Consider the following 17,776-nt stretch of genomic DNA (forward strand, 5'->3'; position numbering starts at 1 on the left):
GCTTGTTTGCACTGTATATATGCAATAATGATGTGATAATCTTGGAACATTTTCTTTAAGAAGAAACAGGGACAAGAAAATGACAAAATAATTTTATTGCACTCATTTTAAGTTGTATTTGATTTTAGACAAACTGCATATTATAAGAAGTGTTGTAATAAATACTCTTCATATCTTGACTTTGAATACAAGGTCATTTTTGATAGTCATGTTAAAAAAATATAAATACAAAATCATTCATTTAGCATCTCAGAGCATTATGTACAGTCAATAACATGAGTACTAAACGACTGAAAGCGTAAATGAATGAACTCGCATGATGAAACCTGAAACCTTCACTACCCCTGTTGTTTTACATGTAAACATTAAATATTCTCAAAGCAATTGCCTAGTACAAGTATATATATCGAAAAAGGCACATCACAGTGTTGGTGTTAAAATAATTAAATTCTAAAAATGTCTACAAATGGCTTTCATCTCTACAGCAACAGAACCTAACTGAGGTAGAGAGTGAACCTTCACTGTACTTTTACCTCAAGTTTCAGTTTTCTCATTTGTATATGGAAAGTGTACATATTTATTGGTTCAAAGAAAGCTGAAACTTATCTAGGCTCTGTTAGGGGCCGGCACAGGTCTGTTTAGTGGCTTTGCAGAGAGCAGGAAGTCCACCTTGTGGGTTCCTTGTCACTCAAATCGGAGTCGTCTTTGGTAGAGTTGCAGAGGAGCTGGTCCAGCTTGTCGACGTGTCTGCGAAGACCCTCAATGCTGCCTTCAGTCTGTAGTCTGCGCTGAGTCAGAGCCTCCTGCTGGGAGAACATGCATCTGCGCAGCTGAACCTGGATAACATTGGATAGACACTTCTTGGATAAACATCATCTTGAAAGTGTCTAAAATGGTTTAAAGTAGAAACGGTTGTCTTTATCATAATAGACAATCTGTTTCCTCATTAAATGATTGAGATACAGAGACACAAGAGGAGATCTTGGGATATATCTAGAAAAAAGTGGATTTTTATGATACAAATTAATTTCACTTTACCTTCAGGTGGTCCTCCTGCTGCCTCAGTCTTTCTCTAAGTGCTTCCCCTCGCCACTGCTCATCCTGTTAGTAGAAAAATGACTGACATTAGCCGTTTACTAAATCTTAAAGGAATAGTTTGTGTGTTCTTATGCGGAACACAAAAGGAGACGTTTTATTGATTACAGCCCGTTATTTCAATGGCAGTGGATAGTGACTCACTTTAAAGCTTAAAGGACCCAAAAGTATCATAAAAGTAGTCCATGCGACTCGTGTGTCATATTCCAAGTCTTCTGAAAGCATACAAAGTTCTTTTTGAGAAACAAAATGCTTTGTTGGTTTGCGTTTACGCAAGAACGTGTTTTAGCGTTGAAAACAGCACAAGTTCTCACATGGACACGTGTTTCTATTCCTTTAACTCTTGCCGCGTTCATGATACACGCAAAAAAGTTTTGACACCATAGAATGAGGAAATTGTGCACAGACCTCATCATCAGTGTGCCTTGTTTAAATATTTGGAGGCATGAATGAGATTTGAGAGCTACAGTGGAGAGTGATTTTTAGTGAATAATGACAATTTTTTTGTCTGTTCCACTTCCTCCCAGAAACTTATAGTTTGGCTTCTGTAGACCTGGAATATAGTGCTCAAGTCATATGGACTACTTTTATAAAAAAAATTGTCATTTTGAGGCTTCACAGTCCCTGTTACAATTTACTTTAATTTTCATGGAAAAGAACAGCCTGGACATTCTGCTAAACATCTTCTATTGTGTTCCTCGGAAAAGAAAAGTTACATAAGTTTGGGAAGACAAGAGGGTGAGTAGATGACAACAGAATTTTCATTTTTATCTTACTTTAGTGTAACCTGTGCACTTTTACGCTATTGCTCCTCCAAACATTCTTGATTAACATGCTCAAGCTTTTGCCAAATAAATTAAGCAGAGAATACCTTAGTGTTGTAGGCTGGTTTCCACAAGGTGAGCTTAATACAGGGACTGTTTTCTTTCAGGCTGTCTGTGTCTGAGGAGGCGCTCGAGTGCGACTTGAGCTTCCTGTCCAGCTCAGCTGTCACCTGTGACCTTACAGAGTGCATGGTGTCCTTAATCTCACATAGCCGAGCCCTGCTCTCCTCTTGGCTCTGCAGCTGAGAGAGGCAAGTGACAGTTATTAATCTTTCAATATTCATTGATAACCATCTAACATGACTCCATGTGCTACAAAAATCAATCCAGCAAACAAACAAGTAAAACAAGCATAGCCATTACACAAAGACGTTGATCTACAGCAGATGTATTACAGAAAACAGATGTATGTCTGTCTCTGTTAAAATGCTGTTTGTACCATGTCTGGGAGGCAGAGCAGCTCTTGGGAAATGGTGCTGAGCTGTTCCTGCAGCCTTCTGGCTTGTTTATGGTTTTCTTGAGCAGCCTTTTCCACAGTTAGCAGTTCCCTTTGGAGCCATAAACGCTCCTGAAACAAGCTCAAGTTAGTCTGTGGGTTTACACTTCAATGAATTGACTATAACAAAGCGCTTAAGAGCCAAAACAAATATATTTTATTAGAAAGGCATCATACAACTAAGCTGTTACTATTCCATTAATGCAGCATGAAATATGGCAGTTTCCTTCTTTTTGCTTAATAAATGCACTGCAACTTAAAATCTGCAACAAAAAGTACTAAAATATAATAATGGTAATACCATGTTTTTTGTACATGTACCAATGTAATACCAGGGTATCACTGAGTACACTGCAGTCTCACGTAAATGCCATAGTACATGAATATGGTAATGATTCAGTCCCAAGTACGACAGTATTATCATCATCTGGAAACTATGCACCATGGCACCGCCACAGTACTCTTTCTCTAAGGCTGTTACCTCATTAATGATCTAAGCTGATTTATAAGCAGTGCTGATTACTTCTGGGTAGATTACTTCTGAAACATAATCTTTCAGATTACACTTCTTAGGTAATGTCATTTGAATATCAGTGGATTATTTATTGCATGTTTTGATGAAAATCTTATTTGAAATGAATTAAAGGAATGCTCCGGGTTCAATACAAATTAATCTCAATCAACAACAATTGTTGCACAGTGTTGATTACCACAAAAAATAATTTCCACTTGTCCCTCGTTCATTTAAAAAAAAAGCAAAAATAGAGGTTACAGTGAGGCACTTACAACGGAAGTGAATGGGGCCAGTCTATAAACGTTAAAATACTCACTGTTTCAAAAGTATAACCGCAAGATGTAAACATGTTAACATGATTTTAATATGATAAAATCTACCAGCTTTACCAAGGCATTTACCAGATTAAAGGGTTTATCAGTGTTACATTGTGTCGTCATGACAACTAAATTGTAATATTGGATTTAACTTCACACAGATAAGGTTAGTAAGCAATTTTATGACACTAAAATCATGTTAACATGTATAATCTTTACGTCTTGTGGCTATAATTTAAAAATGTGTGTATTTTAATGTTTATGGATTGGCTCCATTCACTTTCATTGTAAGTGCCTTACTGTAACCATATTTTTTTTTTAATAAACATGATATGGGCCAAAAATATTTTTTGTATCAATCAACAATATGCCACAAGTGCTGTCAATTGAGCTCAACATGTATGGAACCCCAGACATTCCTTTAGGTAGCAGTTTACATTCCTTTCATTAAATATTAAGCATGAAATAAGTAATTGTAATCTGATTACGCAAATTTAAAAATGTGATTTTATTACAAACACTTGTTTTTTTGTAATCTGATTACTGTATGTAACCCGCATTACATGTAGTCCATTACTATCCAACACTGCTTATAAGAGTCATGTAAACAATAAGGGTTTTGGAATGAAAAAAACTATTTGTCTCAATTAGGGTGACAGAATTAAATTTGAACAGAAAAAAAAATAATACTAAATAAAAACTAACAAAACTAAAAACTAAATCTAGAGCCCTAATTTATACATCCGAGTCAAAAACATAGTAATAAATAAACCTTCTCTACTCCTTGACGTTTTTGTCTGTCTGTGTGGGTGTGGTTCCTCAGAGCCTCCAGACAACCCTCAGCGCTGGTCCTCTTAGACAGCAGAGCCTCCTGCAGGTGATGTGTCTCCTCTACAGCAGCCTGTAGCCTGATGTCCTTCTCACACACCTCTTGCTCTAAACGCACACAAAATTCAGTACATAAACCTGCTGAGAGACTGGCTAAGACTGGTTAATATATTGGTCACCCTTTTAAAGATGTACTGTGGTACAGTGATGACATCATGGTAACACCATGTTACTTTGATATGTATATAAAATGTTGTTACACTAACTAGGGTAAAGTCATCAAAATGCTAGCCCCTGTCCAGTTTTTGCTTTCTTGTCTGCACCCATGGGATGTTTAATAAGAGGACATTTCAAGTATTGGACAGTAAAGAGTTATTCAAAACTCTACGATCAAGAAAATATTGATTAATTGAAAGCAAACTTCAAGACATTGCAAAGCAGGGAAGGGAAACACAAATCGGAGGCAAATGATCCTTTCTCAGACCAGATGAGCTTTGTCTAATTTGCTAGTCTAATAAACCAAATTAGATGCTGTCATGCAAGTTAAAAAGCATTTCAGATACATGATCATCCGTGGGCTGTATCATATGGCTAAAATCTAAAGAAACATGTTATAAGGTTATGCATCCAGCTCACCCAGCTTAGCCACTTGCTCTTGCAGCACAGTGCACTGATTGTGCTCCCTCTGCAGAGTGTCACTCTTCGGGTCCATTTCTGCTGCTGCAGCTGTGAGCGGCTCCCTTCTGTCCATCCTCAGGGCCAGAGCTCTCTGTTGCCTGCAGCTTCTGCTGCTTCAGCCTCTGCTGCTGCTCCAGATCAAAACTCTGCTGCTGCTGAACCCTGACCAGCTAGATGCACAATATAGACACAAATATCATGACTTCTCTACTCTACGACCCTCAATGAACACAAGCTCCTATTTCAGTTAATTAGGTAGTAAATTGTTATATCATTAAAGCAATAATCCATAAGAGGCCATGCATTACAGTGATTTGACAATGGATAAGGAGTTAAGTAAGTGTTATTAGGGTGCCTGAAACCCCTATAACTGTGGTAAAATCACTGTAATGCATGACCTTGAGTAGTTAATTGCTTTTATATAATGCCAGCAACAACAATATGATAAAATACACTAATGTTCAACTAGATAGGTAGGCTTAAGGATGTCAAATCAAACTTTGATGTTGGCTTGACAAAGCCTTGCCTGAAAGTGTAAACTAGTTTTACACATTTTAAGCTTGATGGTTACACAGACATACAGCCAGACAGCTAGCTAGATAGACAGTCAGACACACTGTCACATAGATTTGTTTACATTTGAATTTTTTAAAGTTGAAGTTTGAATTAACAAGCATTCTTTTGGACCATTTGAACATTCTGTCAATGCAAGTCTATGGGATATTTCTGATATTTGATTGTGCGCTGTGCGAAAATGGTAAGTTCAATCAGTTAACAAAAGACATAGCACACTATTACAGAACAGTCCGAAGGTCTGTGCCAAGTTTGGTGGATGGAGCTTGAAAGCTGTTTTTGGTCTCAGTTTAGGGATTTTGGAAAACTTTTGTAGAATAAACATAATTATTACATTTATAATCTCAATCAACATACATAAATAATATAGTTAATTGGACTAAATGTTGAGTATATAGTATACTTACAGTAAATACTATAGATGATGTGAAGTCACAGATGACAATCAAAACGTATCTTTGTGTGCTACTTGTTTTAGCAGACTATGTTTGCCAGTTGTTGTGACTTAGTTGAAGATCAGATCAAATTTTATGACCATTTTACACATAAATCCAAGTAAATCTAAAGGGTTCACAGTATTTCCTGCATGAAAACAGGCTGATAGATAACAGTGGGTTACTTCACCTTTTCATGTTCTTCTAGCTGAGTCTGTTTCTTGGCTACTTTTGCCTTAAACTCCTGCAGTTGCTGCCCCAGTTTGTCCAGCTTCTGTTGTCTCCTCCTGATCTTCTCCTCTCTCTCCTGCAATTCTGCCTTTTTTTCCTTCTGCTGCTTGACGAGCTCTTCTCGCTGCCTCCTCGCAGCCTTCACCTCCTAAACAAGTAAAAGAGATAGACTTTTCATGCTGCAGGACAGTAATATCCTTGAAACTGCAGCACTTTTCCATGAACTCACCTCTCTGATCTCATCTAACTGAGTCTGAGATTCCACAAGCTGTTTCTTGAGTCTGTTCAACCCTTCTGTAGATATAAAAAGCATGAGTGCTCCTGTCCATAGCCTCCGTAAACCCACAAGAGCAGGTATTATGGAGCAGTAATGCTGTTGAAGAGCGGATACGACCACATACCCTCTAGCTGCTCCCGTGTGGCTGCAGCGTCTCTGCTGATCTCCTGTCGGAGGTCTTGTGTGTGTTTGTCGAGCTCAGCCTGTCGTTTGAGCAGCTCTGTTTCTGCTGCCTTCGCTGCCTTCTCTGATGCCTCCAAACACCTGAAACCGCAAAATCCATTTCAGCTCCATCAAAAATCCATCAAGTCATGCTTTAAATAATTTTCTAAAATGTAAACACTTCAAATGAACTGCATAAAATTAGTCTTATAAAGTCTGGTCCACACTGTTGCTTATTCTGGCCAAAAAGTGCCCACATAGACAGGAAAAGACTGCCTGACCGGCATGTAAATCAATCACTAGCGCCACCGAACCGAATTGCAAAAATAAACATTATTTATAAACATTGTTATTATTAACAGCCTTGCGAATGGGCTGGGTAGCTCAGTGGTAAAATAAGCTGGCTACCACCCCTGGAGTTCGCTAGTTCGAATCCCAGAGCGTGCTGAGTGACTCCAGCCAGGTCTCCTAAGCAACCAAATTGGCCCGGTTGCTAGGGAGGGTAGAGTCACATGGGGTAACCTCCTCGTGATCGCTATAATGTGGTTTGTTCTCAGTGGGGCGCATGGTGAATTGAGCGTGGTTGCCGCGGTGGATGGCGTGAAGCCTCCACACGCACTATGTCTCCGTGGCAATGCGCACAACAAGCCACGTGATAAGATGCGCGGGTTGACTGTCTCAGACGCGGAGGCAACTGGGATTCGTCCTCTGCCACCCAGACTGAGGCGAATCACTATGCGACCACGAGGACTTAGAGCGCATTGGGAATTGGGCATTCCAAAATTGGGAGAAAAAGGGGAAAAAACCCCCCCCCCCCCCCCCCCCCAAAAAAAAAAAAAACAGCCCTGTCTTCTGTTGATCGAATGAATAGATAGTCCCGCCCTCAACTCACGCCATTGGTTAAGTCAATGCTATTGTGTCAGGTTGGATGAGCCGCTCAAAACAAACAGAGGAATTATTATAGTGCCACAGAGACGAGAAGATAAACTACGAATGGCTTAGTTGTCTCTGCATAATAGGCCGGGGTGGAGAAAGTTACACACTTCAGCTTTAAAGCTCTTATATGACAGAGGAGTTACCTCTGAGCATGTATACGTCTGGCCTCCAGGTTTCTGAACTGTTCCTGCCGACTGCTTCTCTCTCTGACTGCTGCGTCTGTTTGCTGTTGCAGATCGAGGCTCTTCTGCTGTAGAGCATGCAGCTCTGCTCTCTCTTTCTCCAGCAGGATCGACTGTCTCTCAGCCTCTCCACACTGCTCCTGCAACTCCTGCTGAACACGCTGAAGTTCTACACGCACCTAGGCAGCATACACTCACACGTAAACTTCACATATACGTCATACTCCACACTCTCACTTGAAATATCTGCTGGACTTCTACATGTGGAGGTGAAATGTCCACATTAAGCTTAACACAGTTTGTTGGACTGACCTGTAGTAGAGTTTCCTGGTTCTTCTCCAGTTGGTCTAATTTCTGGTTATGCTGAATCTTCACCCCCTCTAGTTCACCAGTCTCCAACTGGACCATTTCTAACATGTGCTTCAGCTCTAGACACACAGACACACATTATTCACATCTTAACATGAATTTATTAAGTGAACCAGGGACAAAAAACGAAATGTTTTTCCTTTCGGTTCGTTCTGAGCAAAAACTGTATTTTTTTGTTCTGGTTCAGAAGTTCTGCAGTCTCCTTTCCAAATGGTAACCGGTTAGAACAAAATAAAAGAACGATTAGTAATGTTACCAATTGCAGCGTTGCCAGATCTCACAAGAGAAACATGCAATCTGGTCTGGAAAAATGAGCTCAAAATAAGCCACATGCTTCAAAATAAACAAAAAAAATGTTGATTTATCACAATAGAAATCGTAACAAGCATAGTTAATTAACAGTTAAGTATAATTTTAATTACAGATCTGCTTCTCAGTCAAAACGGCAGCATCAAATCTGTATTAAAGCATCATATCTAACAATAATTCAGTGAAGACTTGGAAACAACTGAGAAATGTACTTTTTACCTCTAATAATGTTTTCCTTGTACCTGGATTAGCCGTGCATGTGTATGTAGTAATTATACATAGTTGTTAAAAAGCTCTTCATTCAGAGAATGTCTCATCCACAACGGGCAATTAGGCAAAGAAATGTGTGATGCAGCAGTTTCCTTCAGGTTCAAATCATGAAAAAATTATCGGAACAAAATTAAACGGTTATAACCGGTTTTCAGCATTTAAAAATAACGTTTTCACTCCGGAACAATTGAAAATCACTTTGTTCCAGTTTTCGGTTACATTCTGCAAAAAATTTCTTTCGTTTTCGGTTTTAGTTCCTTGAACCGTTTTTAGTCCCTGAGGTGAACATTTGATATAAGTGATCATGATGAAAAAGCCACAAGAGGCAGTACTTTACAATGATTTTATCCTGGTTAAGGGGTGTTGTAAGGCACTGCATGATTTTTTTCTGCCAAGTAATATAGTTCACTTGCATAACTGTAAGCTATTTACAGTTGCCAGCCAACACAGTTACTTGTGGCCAGTTGCAACAAAGCCCTTAAAGGAATATTCAATAAATTAAGTTACAAGTTAAACTCTACCGACAACATTTATGTCATAATGTTGATTACTTATAATTTTATAAAAGCACTTATATTAATTCTTTTGTTAAAACTTAGGTATTATTTGAGCTGTAAATTCATATAAATCGTCATTTTTATGGTCATTTTAGGGTTTACGACATTACGTTGTCATAGCAACGAAGTTGTAAAATATTTTACAACTTTACACAGAAAAGGTTAGTAAGCAATTTTATCACACTAAAATCATGTTAAAGGAATAGTTCACCCCAAAAATTTAAATTCTCTCATAATTTACTCACCCTCATACCATCCCAGATGTGTATGACTTCTTCTACAGAACAAAAATTAAGATTTTTATAAGAATATTTCAGCTCTGTAGGTCCATACAATGCAAGTGAATGGGTGCCAAAATGTTGATGCTGCAAAAAGCACATAAAGGACTCATAAAAATAATCCATATGACTCCAGTGTTTTAATCCATATTTTCAGAAGTGATATGATAGGTGTGGGTGAGAAACATTATTTTTTGCTTGAAATGCTTCTCCCTGCCCACTAGGGGGCAATATGCATGAAAAATGTGAATCACCAAAAGCACAAGAAGAAGAATGTAAAAGTGATCTGTTTCTCACCCACACCTATCATGTCGCTTCTGAAGATCTAGATTTAACCACTGGAGTCTTATGGATTACTTTCATGCTGACTTATGTGCATTTTGGAGCTTCAAAATTTTGGCACCCATTCACTTGCATTGTATAGACCAAAAGAGCTGAAATATTCTTCTAAAAATCTTCATTGTGTTCAGCAGATGAAAGAAAGCTATACACATCTGAGATGGCATGAGGGTGAGTAAATGATGAGAGAATTTTTTATTTTTGGGTGAACTGTTCATTTAAAAAGCATATAGTTTACGTCTTGCTGCTATACTTTTGAAACAGCGAGTATTTTAGCGTTTACAGATTGGCCCCATTCACTTCCAATGTAAGTGCCTCACTGTAACCCAGATATTTGCTTTATTTAAAGAAAAGGAGGGACGAGTCAAAATTCATTTTTGTGGTAATCAACATTATGCCACAACTGCTGTCGATTGAGCTTAACCTGTATTGAGCCCAGAACATTCTTTTAAGTTAAAATTTTAAGGGTATTATTACTAAGGCTTTTCTTGACATAAGAGGTTTGTTGCAACTGTCTCTGGTATATTAATATAGAATTCATCTGTTGTGTGGTCACAGGTGTGTGTATATCATCTAGTTAACAGTAGGTGGCTTGTCTAATCAGATTTCAAAGCTGGAATGATCTGTTCTATCATTGTTATCCTTATGTTAAAGGAACAGACCTGCTTTGTGTTTGTTGATGGCTGAACAGAAGTTCTGCAGGGTTTCCTCTTCTTGTTGTTGATCTTTCTTATACTGAGCCAGTCTGCTCTTCCTCTTGGACAACTCAAGAGTCCAGCTCTCCCTTCTGCACAGCCAAAGACTGCACATCCCCAAAGAGCTCCTACACATACAGTTTATACAAGAAGTACTTCCTAAGTACTTTATACTTCCTGCTTCATAAACATTATTACCTCCTAATAGCTATTTTGTGATGGTGAGAGCAGTAATATAGACCTGAATTCTCTGGTGCAAGCTGTGCACGTTCTCCTCTCCCTTTCTGAGTACATCTAGCAGGCCCTGCCTGTGCTGCTCCACACTAACCCTTAGCACCTCCTCCTCCTGTTTCCACTGTCCCAGCTTTCTGTCCAAAAAAGACAGTTCCTTCTGCTGCAACACCACCTGGACTCCAAGCAAGAGATTCTCAAAGTCATATTGATGTGTATTTAATAAATAAAATCCTAAACATTGGTCTTTCTCAAATTTCAATGTAATATGCTGCTTGTTCATACAGGTGAGTTACCTGAGTGCTGATTTTGTCCAGTTCTGTTTGCCGTTGTGTTAGGCTGTTCTCTGTCTCTCTGCAGCTCTGCAAGAGTTTTGCCTCAATGCTCTGGGTCTCTTTGAGCTCCTTCTGAGTGACCTCCAGTCTATAAAAAATATAGATTGATTTTTATTTCCATGAGGAATTTACACTTTGTGTCCAGTGATTTACTGAAATGATAAGTTGAGTTTGCACCTGTCAGTCGTTTTTTCCAGCTTTCTGTTGACTTCTTGAAACTTTGCATCTTGACACGCCAGTACCTCTTTTACTTCTTGTAAAGTTTGTTCTTGGTCCTGTTTACTCTTTTGCAGCTCCATAACTTCCTCTTGAAGATTCCTGGAGTGGAACATTTACATGTTGATGCTGACTGACAAAACAGCCTAAAGCCTGGCATAGATCTACACTTGTACTTGTTTAAAGCTGCTGTGTGTAATTTTTATGAGGATTCATATTTTCTTTTATTTCAGTTTAATATGCAGAGGTTGATTTCCCTTAAAAAAATGGCTCTGTGGTGTTCTCAACATTACTCTGTTTAAGCGCTCAAACATTGCAATACTGACCATGTTTACATGCACTTAAAGGGATAGTTCACCAAAAAAAAAAAAAAAAAAAAAAAAAAAAATCTCATCATTTACTCACCCTCATGCCATCCCAGATGTGTATACAGCTTTCCTCAGCAGAACAAAAATCACATAAAGGAAGATAATCAATATCTTCAGAAACAATATGATAAAGTAGGTGTGGGTGAGAAACAGATCAAAAGTCCACTTTCACTTTTACATCTGAAAGTGAAAGTAACAGTAGAGATTTAGAGTACAAAAGGACTTAAATATTGTTCTATTTCTCACCCACACCTATTATATTGCTTCTGAAGATATGGATTTAAACACTGGAGTCATATGGATTACTTTTATTTTTCCTTTATGTGATTTTTGGAGCAACAAATGTAGCACCATTCACTTGCATTGTATGGACATACGGAGCTGAAATATTCTTCTAAAAATCTTCGTTTATGTTCTGCAGAAGAAAGAAAGTCATACACATCTGGGATGGCATAAGGGTGAGTAATTGATAAGAGAATTTTTATTTTTGGGTGAACTATCCCTTTAAGAAAATGGTTTATTTCATTTTTTTTTTTTTGCAGAAAGCGACATTCTAAAATGTCATGTAAAAAGAACAAAGATTTCCTTACACTGCTTAAGGGATTAAGAGAAAGCGGTTTAATACACCTAGGTTTCTCTAGGAAAATGCGGCTTACGTGGTCATGTAAACGCATAAGCGGCATTGTGCTGGGTGTTTGAAGAGTGCGCATGTGTGGAACAGACCAGTTAACAAACGTCATAGGACAGAGCCCTAGTCAAGTCAACACAGTGGAAAGAATTTAACATTTCTGTGAGTACAGTGGGAAAATCACACAAACTGTACCCCGTTTACATACACACCAATGTAAAATTTTGACTGTCCCTCACTTTCTTGTATGTGCTCGTACATTGGGGAAATCACGCAGTTTTACACAAGAGGGAAACCCCACTATTGCAGTGCAGTTCAGCTGCAGGTCACAATAGAAAGTGAAGGAAACAAACACAGCAACAACTCTGGAATATCTGGAAATAAAGCGAAGCAACGGAGAATAAAATAGCAAAGTAATCATCGGATCCCATGTTTGTTATTTACACAAGTGTCGCAAATAAATAATGTTGCTGTGGAGAAAGCCGCTTACCGGCCGAGCCACATGTACAGGTGCATCTCAATAAATTAGAATGTCGTGGAAAAGTTCATTTATTTCAGTAATTCAACTCAAATTGTGAAACTCGTGTATTAAATAAATTCAATGCACACAGACTGAAGTAGTTTAAGTCTTTGGTTCTTTTAATTGTGTTGATTTTGGCTCACATTTAACAAAAACCCACCAATTCACTATCTCAAAAAATTAGAATATGGTGACATGCCAATCAGCTAATCAACTCAAAACACTTCAAAATGGTCTCTCAGTTTGGTTCACTAGGCTACACAATCATGGGGAAGACTGCTGATCTGACAGTTGTCCAGAAGACAATCACTGACACCCTTCACAAGGAGGGTAAGCCACAAACATTCATTGCCAAAGAAGCTGGCTGTTCACAGAGTGCTGTATCCAAGCATGTTAACAGAAAGTTGAGTGGAAGGAAAAAGTGTGGAAGAAAAAGATGCACAACCAACCAAGAGAACCGCAGCCTTATGATTGTCAAGCAAAATCGATTCAAGAATTTGGGTGAACTTCACAAGGAATGGACTGAGGCTGGGGTCAAGGCATCAAGACCCACCACACACAGAGACGTGTCAAGGAATTTTGTCTATAGTTGTCGTATTCCTCTTGTTAAGCCACTCCTGAACCACAGACAATGTCAGAGGCGTCTTACCTGGGCTAAGGAGAAGAAGAACTGGACTGTTGCCCAGTGGTCCAAAGTCCTCTTTTCAGATGAGAGCAAGTTTTGTATTTCATTTGGAAACCAAGGTCCTAGAGTCTGGAGGAAGGGTGGAGAAGCTCATAGCCCAAGTTGCTGGAAGTCCAGTGTTAAGTTTCCACAGTCTGTGATGATTTGGGGTGCAATGTCATCTGCTGGTGTTGGTCCATTGTGTTTTTTGAAAACCAAAGTCACTGCACCTGTTTACCAAGAAATTTTGGAGCACTTCATGCTTCCTTCTGCTGACCAGCTTTTCAAAGATGCTGATTTCATTTTCCAGCAGGATTTGGCACCTGCCCACACTGCCAAAAGCACCAAAAGTTGGTTAAATGACCATGGTGTTGGTGTGCTTGACTGGCCAGCAAACTCACCAGACCTGAACCCCATAGAGAATCTATGGGGTATTGTCAAGAGGAAAATGAGAAACAAGAGACCAAAAAATGCAGATGAGCTGAAGGCCACTGTCAAAGAAACCTGGGCTTCCATACCACCTCAGCAGTGCCACAAACTGATCACCTCCATGCCACGCCGAATTGAGGCAGTAATTAAAGCAAAAGGAGCCCCTACCAAGTATTGAGTACATATACAGTAAATGAACATACTTTCCAGAAGGCCAACAATTCACTAAAAATGTTTTTTTTATTGGTCTTATGATGTATTCTAATTTTTTGAGATAGTGAGTTGGTGGGTTTTTGTTAAATGTGAGCCAAAATCATCACAATTAAAAGGACCAAAGACTTAAACTACTTCAGTCTGTGTGCATTGAATTTATTTAATACACGAGTTTCACAATTTGAGTTGAACTACTGAAATAAGTGAACTTTTCCACGACATTCTAATTTATTGAGATGCACCTGTATATGGGAGTAAAGTGTACGCTGCTTATAAAGTGCATGTAAACCGGAAATCAGTTTTCTTGCAATAACCTGTTTTCTCGCAATAAGCCACTTTCTGGTGTCCGTGAAAATGTAGTCATTAATTCAACCAATGTCATGAGTTTGGGACGCGACTACCTGTTAATTCAAACAATGGTAGACAAGGGAGTGTGTTCAGATTCTTGGAAAATATGCATGCAATCAGAAATTAGGAAGTAATGGGCATTTCCCAATCAGTGGACGTTTTCAACCCGGGATGGGCGTTTTTCAACTATCCAGTGAAAGTAGGGAATCTCTATTGTGGCAGGATGAGCAAGAAACAGACACAGTGGGTGTGGCGTCAAACCTCGGAGAGGCATTTATTGGAAATAATAATAAAAATAACATGATCATAAAAGGGGAAAATAAAGTGTCCAGAGTGAATAGTGTTCATAACAAAGGGGGAATCTGGCATCCTCGCGGTGAGACGGGGCTCCGTGAAGGGCAGGGTAGTGTCTGTGGAATGACCCAGGCATGAGCTGGGTCCATCGGCCACTCACGCTCCCCTCCAGGGTCAATGGCAAAAGGGGTGGCGGCATCCTTGGCAGCCTGACTTCCCCGGCCCGCGGCAGGTGAGAGGGGAAGGCGGCCCAGCCTCTAGCCCATCGGCCGCGACGTGAGCTGTTCTCCCCTGGCGACTCATTTAATCCATCTGGGGGTCTGAGGAGCGGGTCCGGCGGTGCATCAACTCATCCGAACCCTCCCGGCGTCCTTGGCAGCCTGACAACCCAGGCCCGCGGCAGGTGAGAGGGGAAGGCGGCCCGGCCTCTAGCCCATCGGCCGCGACGTGAGCTGTTCTCCCCCGGCGACTCATTTAATCCATCCGGGGGTCCGAGGAGCGGGTCCGGCAGTGCATCCACTCATCCAAACCCTCCTGGCGTCCATCCTTGGCAGCCTGACATCCCAGGCCCACGGCAGGAGAGAGGGGAAGGCGGCCCGGCCTCTAGCCCATCGGCCGCGACGTGAGCTGTTTACCCTGGCGACTCATTTAATCCATCCGGGGGTCCGAGGAGCGGGTCCGGCAGTGCATCCACTCATCTGAACACTTCCGGCATCCATCCTTGGCAGCCTGACATCCCAGGTCCGTGGCAGGTGAGAGGGGAAGGCGGCCCGGCCTCTAGCCCATCGGCCACGACATGAGCTGTTCTCCCCGGCGACTCATTTGATCCCTCCGGGGGTCCGAGGAGCGGGTCTGGCGGTGCATCCACTCATCCGAACCCTCCCAGCTCTGGTCCTGGGCATGCGAGGATGCCAGTGTGTGCACACATGGAGATTTGAAGCCGGCTCCCCGAGAAGAGGTGCGCTCTGTGTTTTAAAGACAGCAGTGATGAAGCATTATTCACATCAGGTGTGCTTTATTCACCGCTGTCAGAATGAGACTTGTTAATTATGCACCTCTTCTCGCTCTCCTGCCCAACTTCCATTGAAAGCCTGGCTGAAGGGCGGCCCTAAGAGGTGGGGCGACGATGACGAGCTGGAGGGGCGGATCATTCCGCCGCACTATGTAGTAGGCAAATTGAGAAAAGCGGTTGAAAAACACCCATCCCAGTTTGAAAATGCCCACTGATTGGGACAGGCCTGAAGGGTTGGTGGAATTCTATTTTAAGTGTGAGGTAGTTGTTTTACCTGAGTTGATGTTTGGTGTGCACCAGCTGTTTGGCGCTGTCTTGAGTTCTCTGTTCAATCTCCATCAGCTCTCGCTCCATCTCTCCCACCTGACTCCTGGCCTCATAATAGCACTGCATGTTCTCTTTAGTCTTCAAAGACACACATATTACATTGTTAGCATTTTTTCCATCAGGAAGTTGATTCATACATGTAAAATGTGGAGAGACTAATGTCTAACCTTGACTCTTGTGTCTCTGAGCTCCATCTCGGCCTCTAGCAGCAGTCTGTCAGCCTCTCTGAGCTCTGCTCTGCGCTTCATTAGAGTCTTCTCCACACACTCCACTTCTCCCTACACACACTGTTCCTCTTCTGCAAGAGAGATGGGGCTTTCTTGCAAACTCTTGATGAACCAAACAGTTGAAAGGCACAAAACAAGCACTTTCTATTTTTTGGATTTTTCCCTTTTTTCTCCCAATTTGGAATGCCCAATTCCCAATATGCTTTTAAGTCCTTGTGGTCATGTAGTGATTCACCCCAGTCTGGGTGTCAGAGGACAAATCCCAGTTGCCTCCGTGTCTGAGACCATCAATCCACGCATCTTATCACGTGGCTTGTTGAGCGCGTTGCCATGGAGACATAGTGCATGTGGAGGCTTCACGCCATCCACCGTGGCAACCATGCTCAACTCACCATGAGAACGAACCACATTATAGTGACCATGAGGAGGTTACCCCATGTTACTCTACCCTCCCTAGAAACCGAGCCAATTTAGTTGCTTAGGAGACCTGGCTGGAATCACTCAGCACGCCCTGGGATTCGAACTAGCGAACTCCAGGGGTGGTAGCCACCGTCTTTACCACTGAGCTACCCAGGCCCCACAAAACAAGCTCTTTGAAATAATTTGTGTGTTTATATTGAGTACTGTTATGCTGACTAACGTGTGGCGCCTCAGTGTGTGGACAGTCCTGCGCAGGTGTTTGATTTCCTGCTGTAACTCTGCTGTCTCTTCCTGCAGTGTGAGCTGCTCTTTCTCACCGTTGGCTCTATCAGCCCACTCCTCTTTCATTTTGCACTCCGCCTGCTTCAGATCTCGCTCCTGCAACACAAATAAAAACAACTGATTGATCATAAGATGGTGATTAAATGTTACTCTTTATAGGAATTTGGAGAACTTAACATAAATCAATGGATCATGATGTTAAAAAAAAGTCCAACATAAAACATTCATATTGCACATTAATACAGTATTTAGTGTAATATCACAAAGCATGACATCCCAACAAAACGAATCTGGAAATAACACTGCTTAAAGGATGTTGACAGCATCTGTAACATGCTGTCGATTGGCACAGAAAATTATTTGAAAACAAAAATCATGTTTACAGTAATGCATTTATAATGGAAGTCTATGGTGTGATCATAAAGGCAAAGGAATAAATAGTAATAAAAATAATCACACAGTTTGGAAATTACAGACATAACACTTTAAACATTATAAAAAATTAAAAATAAATAAATAAACATTATATCTTGTCTGTGTAAACTTGTATCCAATTTCTTTTAACTCTTTCCTTTCATGTCCATGTAACTTTCCCAGTAACTTTCACATGATACGCACAAGAATACCAGAAAGAGATGTGACATCACTATCCGTAAAGCACTGTTTACATTATGAAAATAATGCTGGTTAAAACCCTAAGTTCATCCACCTTGAAAAATAGTCCCACTGCAAAGGATTATCAAGACAACTGTACACATCAAATAATAACCATTCTTTTCTCAGACATGTGATTGGCAAAGAAAAAAAAAAAGGAAAAAAAAAAGAGGAACATTTACCGAGCAACCTCTGACCATTTTTGGAGGATTTCAATTCTTGAACACATAGGTGTTAATGAACA

The 17,776-nt window shown here is 40.5% G+C and overlaps 1 protein-coding gene across 1 annotated transcript in view; it reads right to left on the bottom strand.

Moving 5' to 3' along the window:
- Positions 1–80: 80 nt before the first annotated feature.
- The window catches only part of LOC127439709 (centriolin-like), a 39,846-nt gene continuing 22,150 nt past the window's right edge, over positions 81–17,776 (bottom strand). Inside the window, 20 exon segments of the mRNA XM_051695971.1 lie at positions 81–836; positions 1,039–1,101; positions 1,967–2,161; positions 2,359–2,487; positions 4,019–4,182; positions 4,711–4,847; positions 4,849–4,922; positions 5,950–6,138; positions 6,220–6,284; positions 6,392–6,531; positions 7,509–7,726; positions 7,860–7,975; positions 10,332–10,437; positions 10,439–10,492; positions 10,606–10,770; positions 10,892–11,018; positions 11,108–11,248; positions 15,897–16,027; positions 16,117–16,278; positions 16,813–16,974. Coding sequence (XP_051551931.1) covers positions 639–836; positions 1,039–1,101; positions 1,967–2,161; positions 2,359–2,487; positions 4,019–4,182; positions 4,711–4,847; positions 4,849–4,922; positions 5,950–6,138; positions 6,220–6,284; positions 6,392–6,531; positions 7,509–7,726; positions 7,860–7,975; positions 10,332–10,437; positions 10,439–10,492; positions 10,606–10,770; positions 10,892–11,018; positions 11,108–11,248; positions 15,897–16,027; positions 16,117–16,278; positions 16,813–16,974 — 2,736 coding nt within the window. The 3' untranslated portion in view covers positions 81–638.

The sequence above is a fragment of the Myxocyprinus asiaticus genome, chromosome 4 (genome assembly GCF_019703515.2).
Source record: "Myxocyprinus asiaticus isolate MX2 ecotype Aquarium Trade chromosome 4, UBuf_Myxa_2, whole genome shotgun sequence".
Taxonomy (NCBI): Eukaryota; Metazoa; Chordata; class Actinopteri; order Cypriniformes; family Catostomidae; genus Myxocyprinus; species Myxocyprinus asiaticus.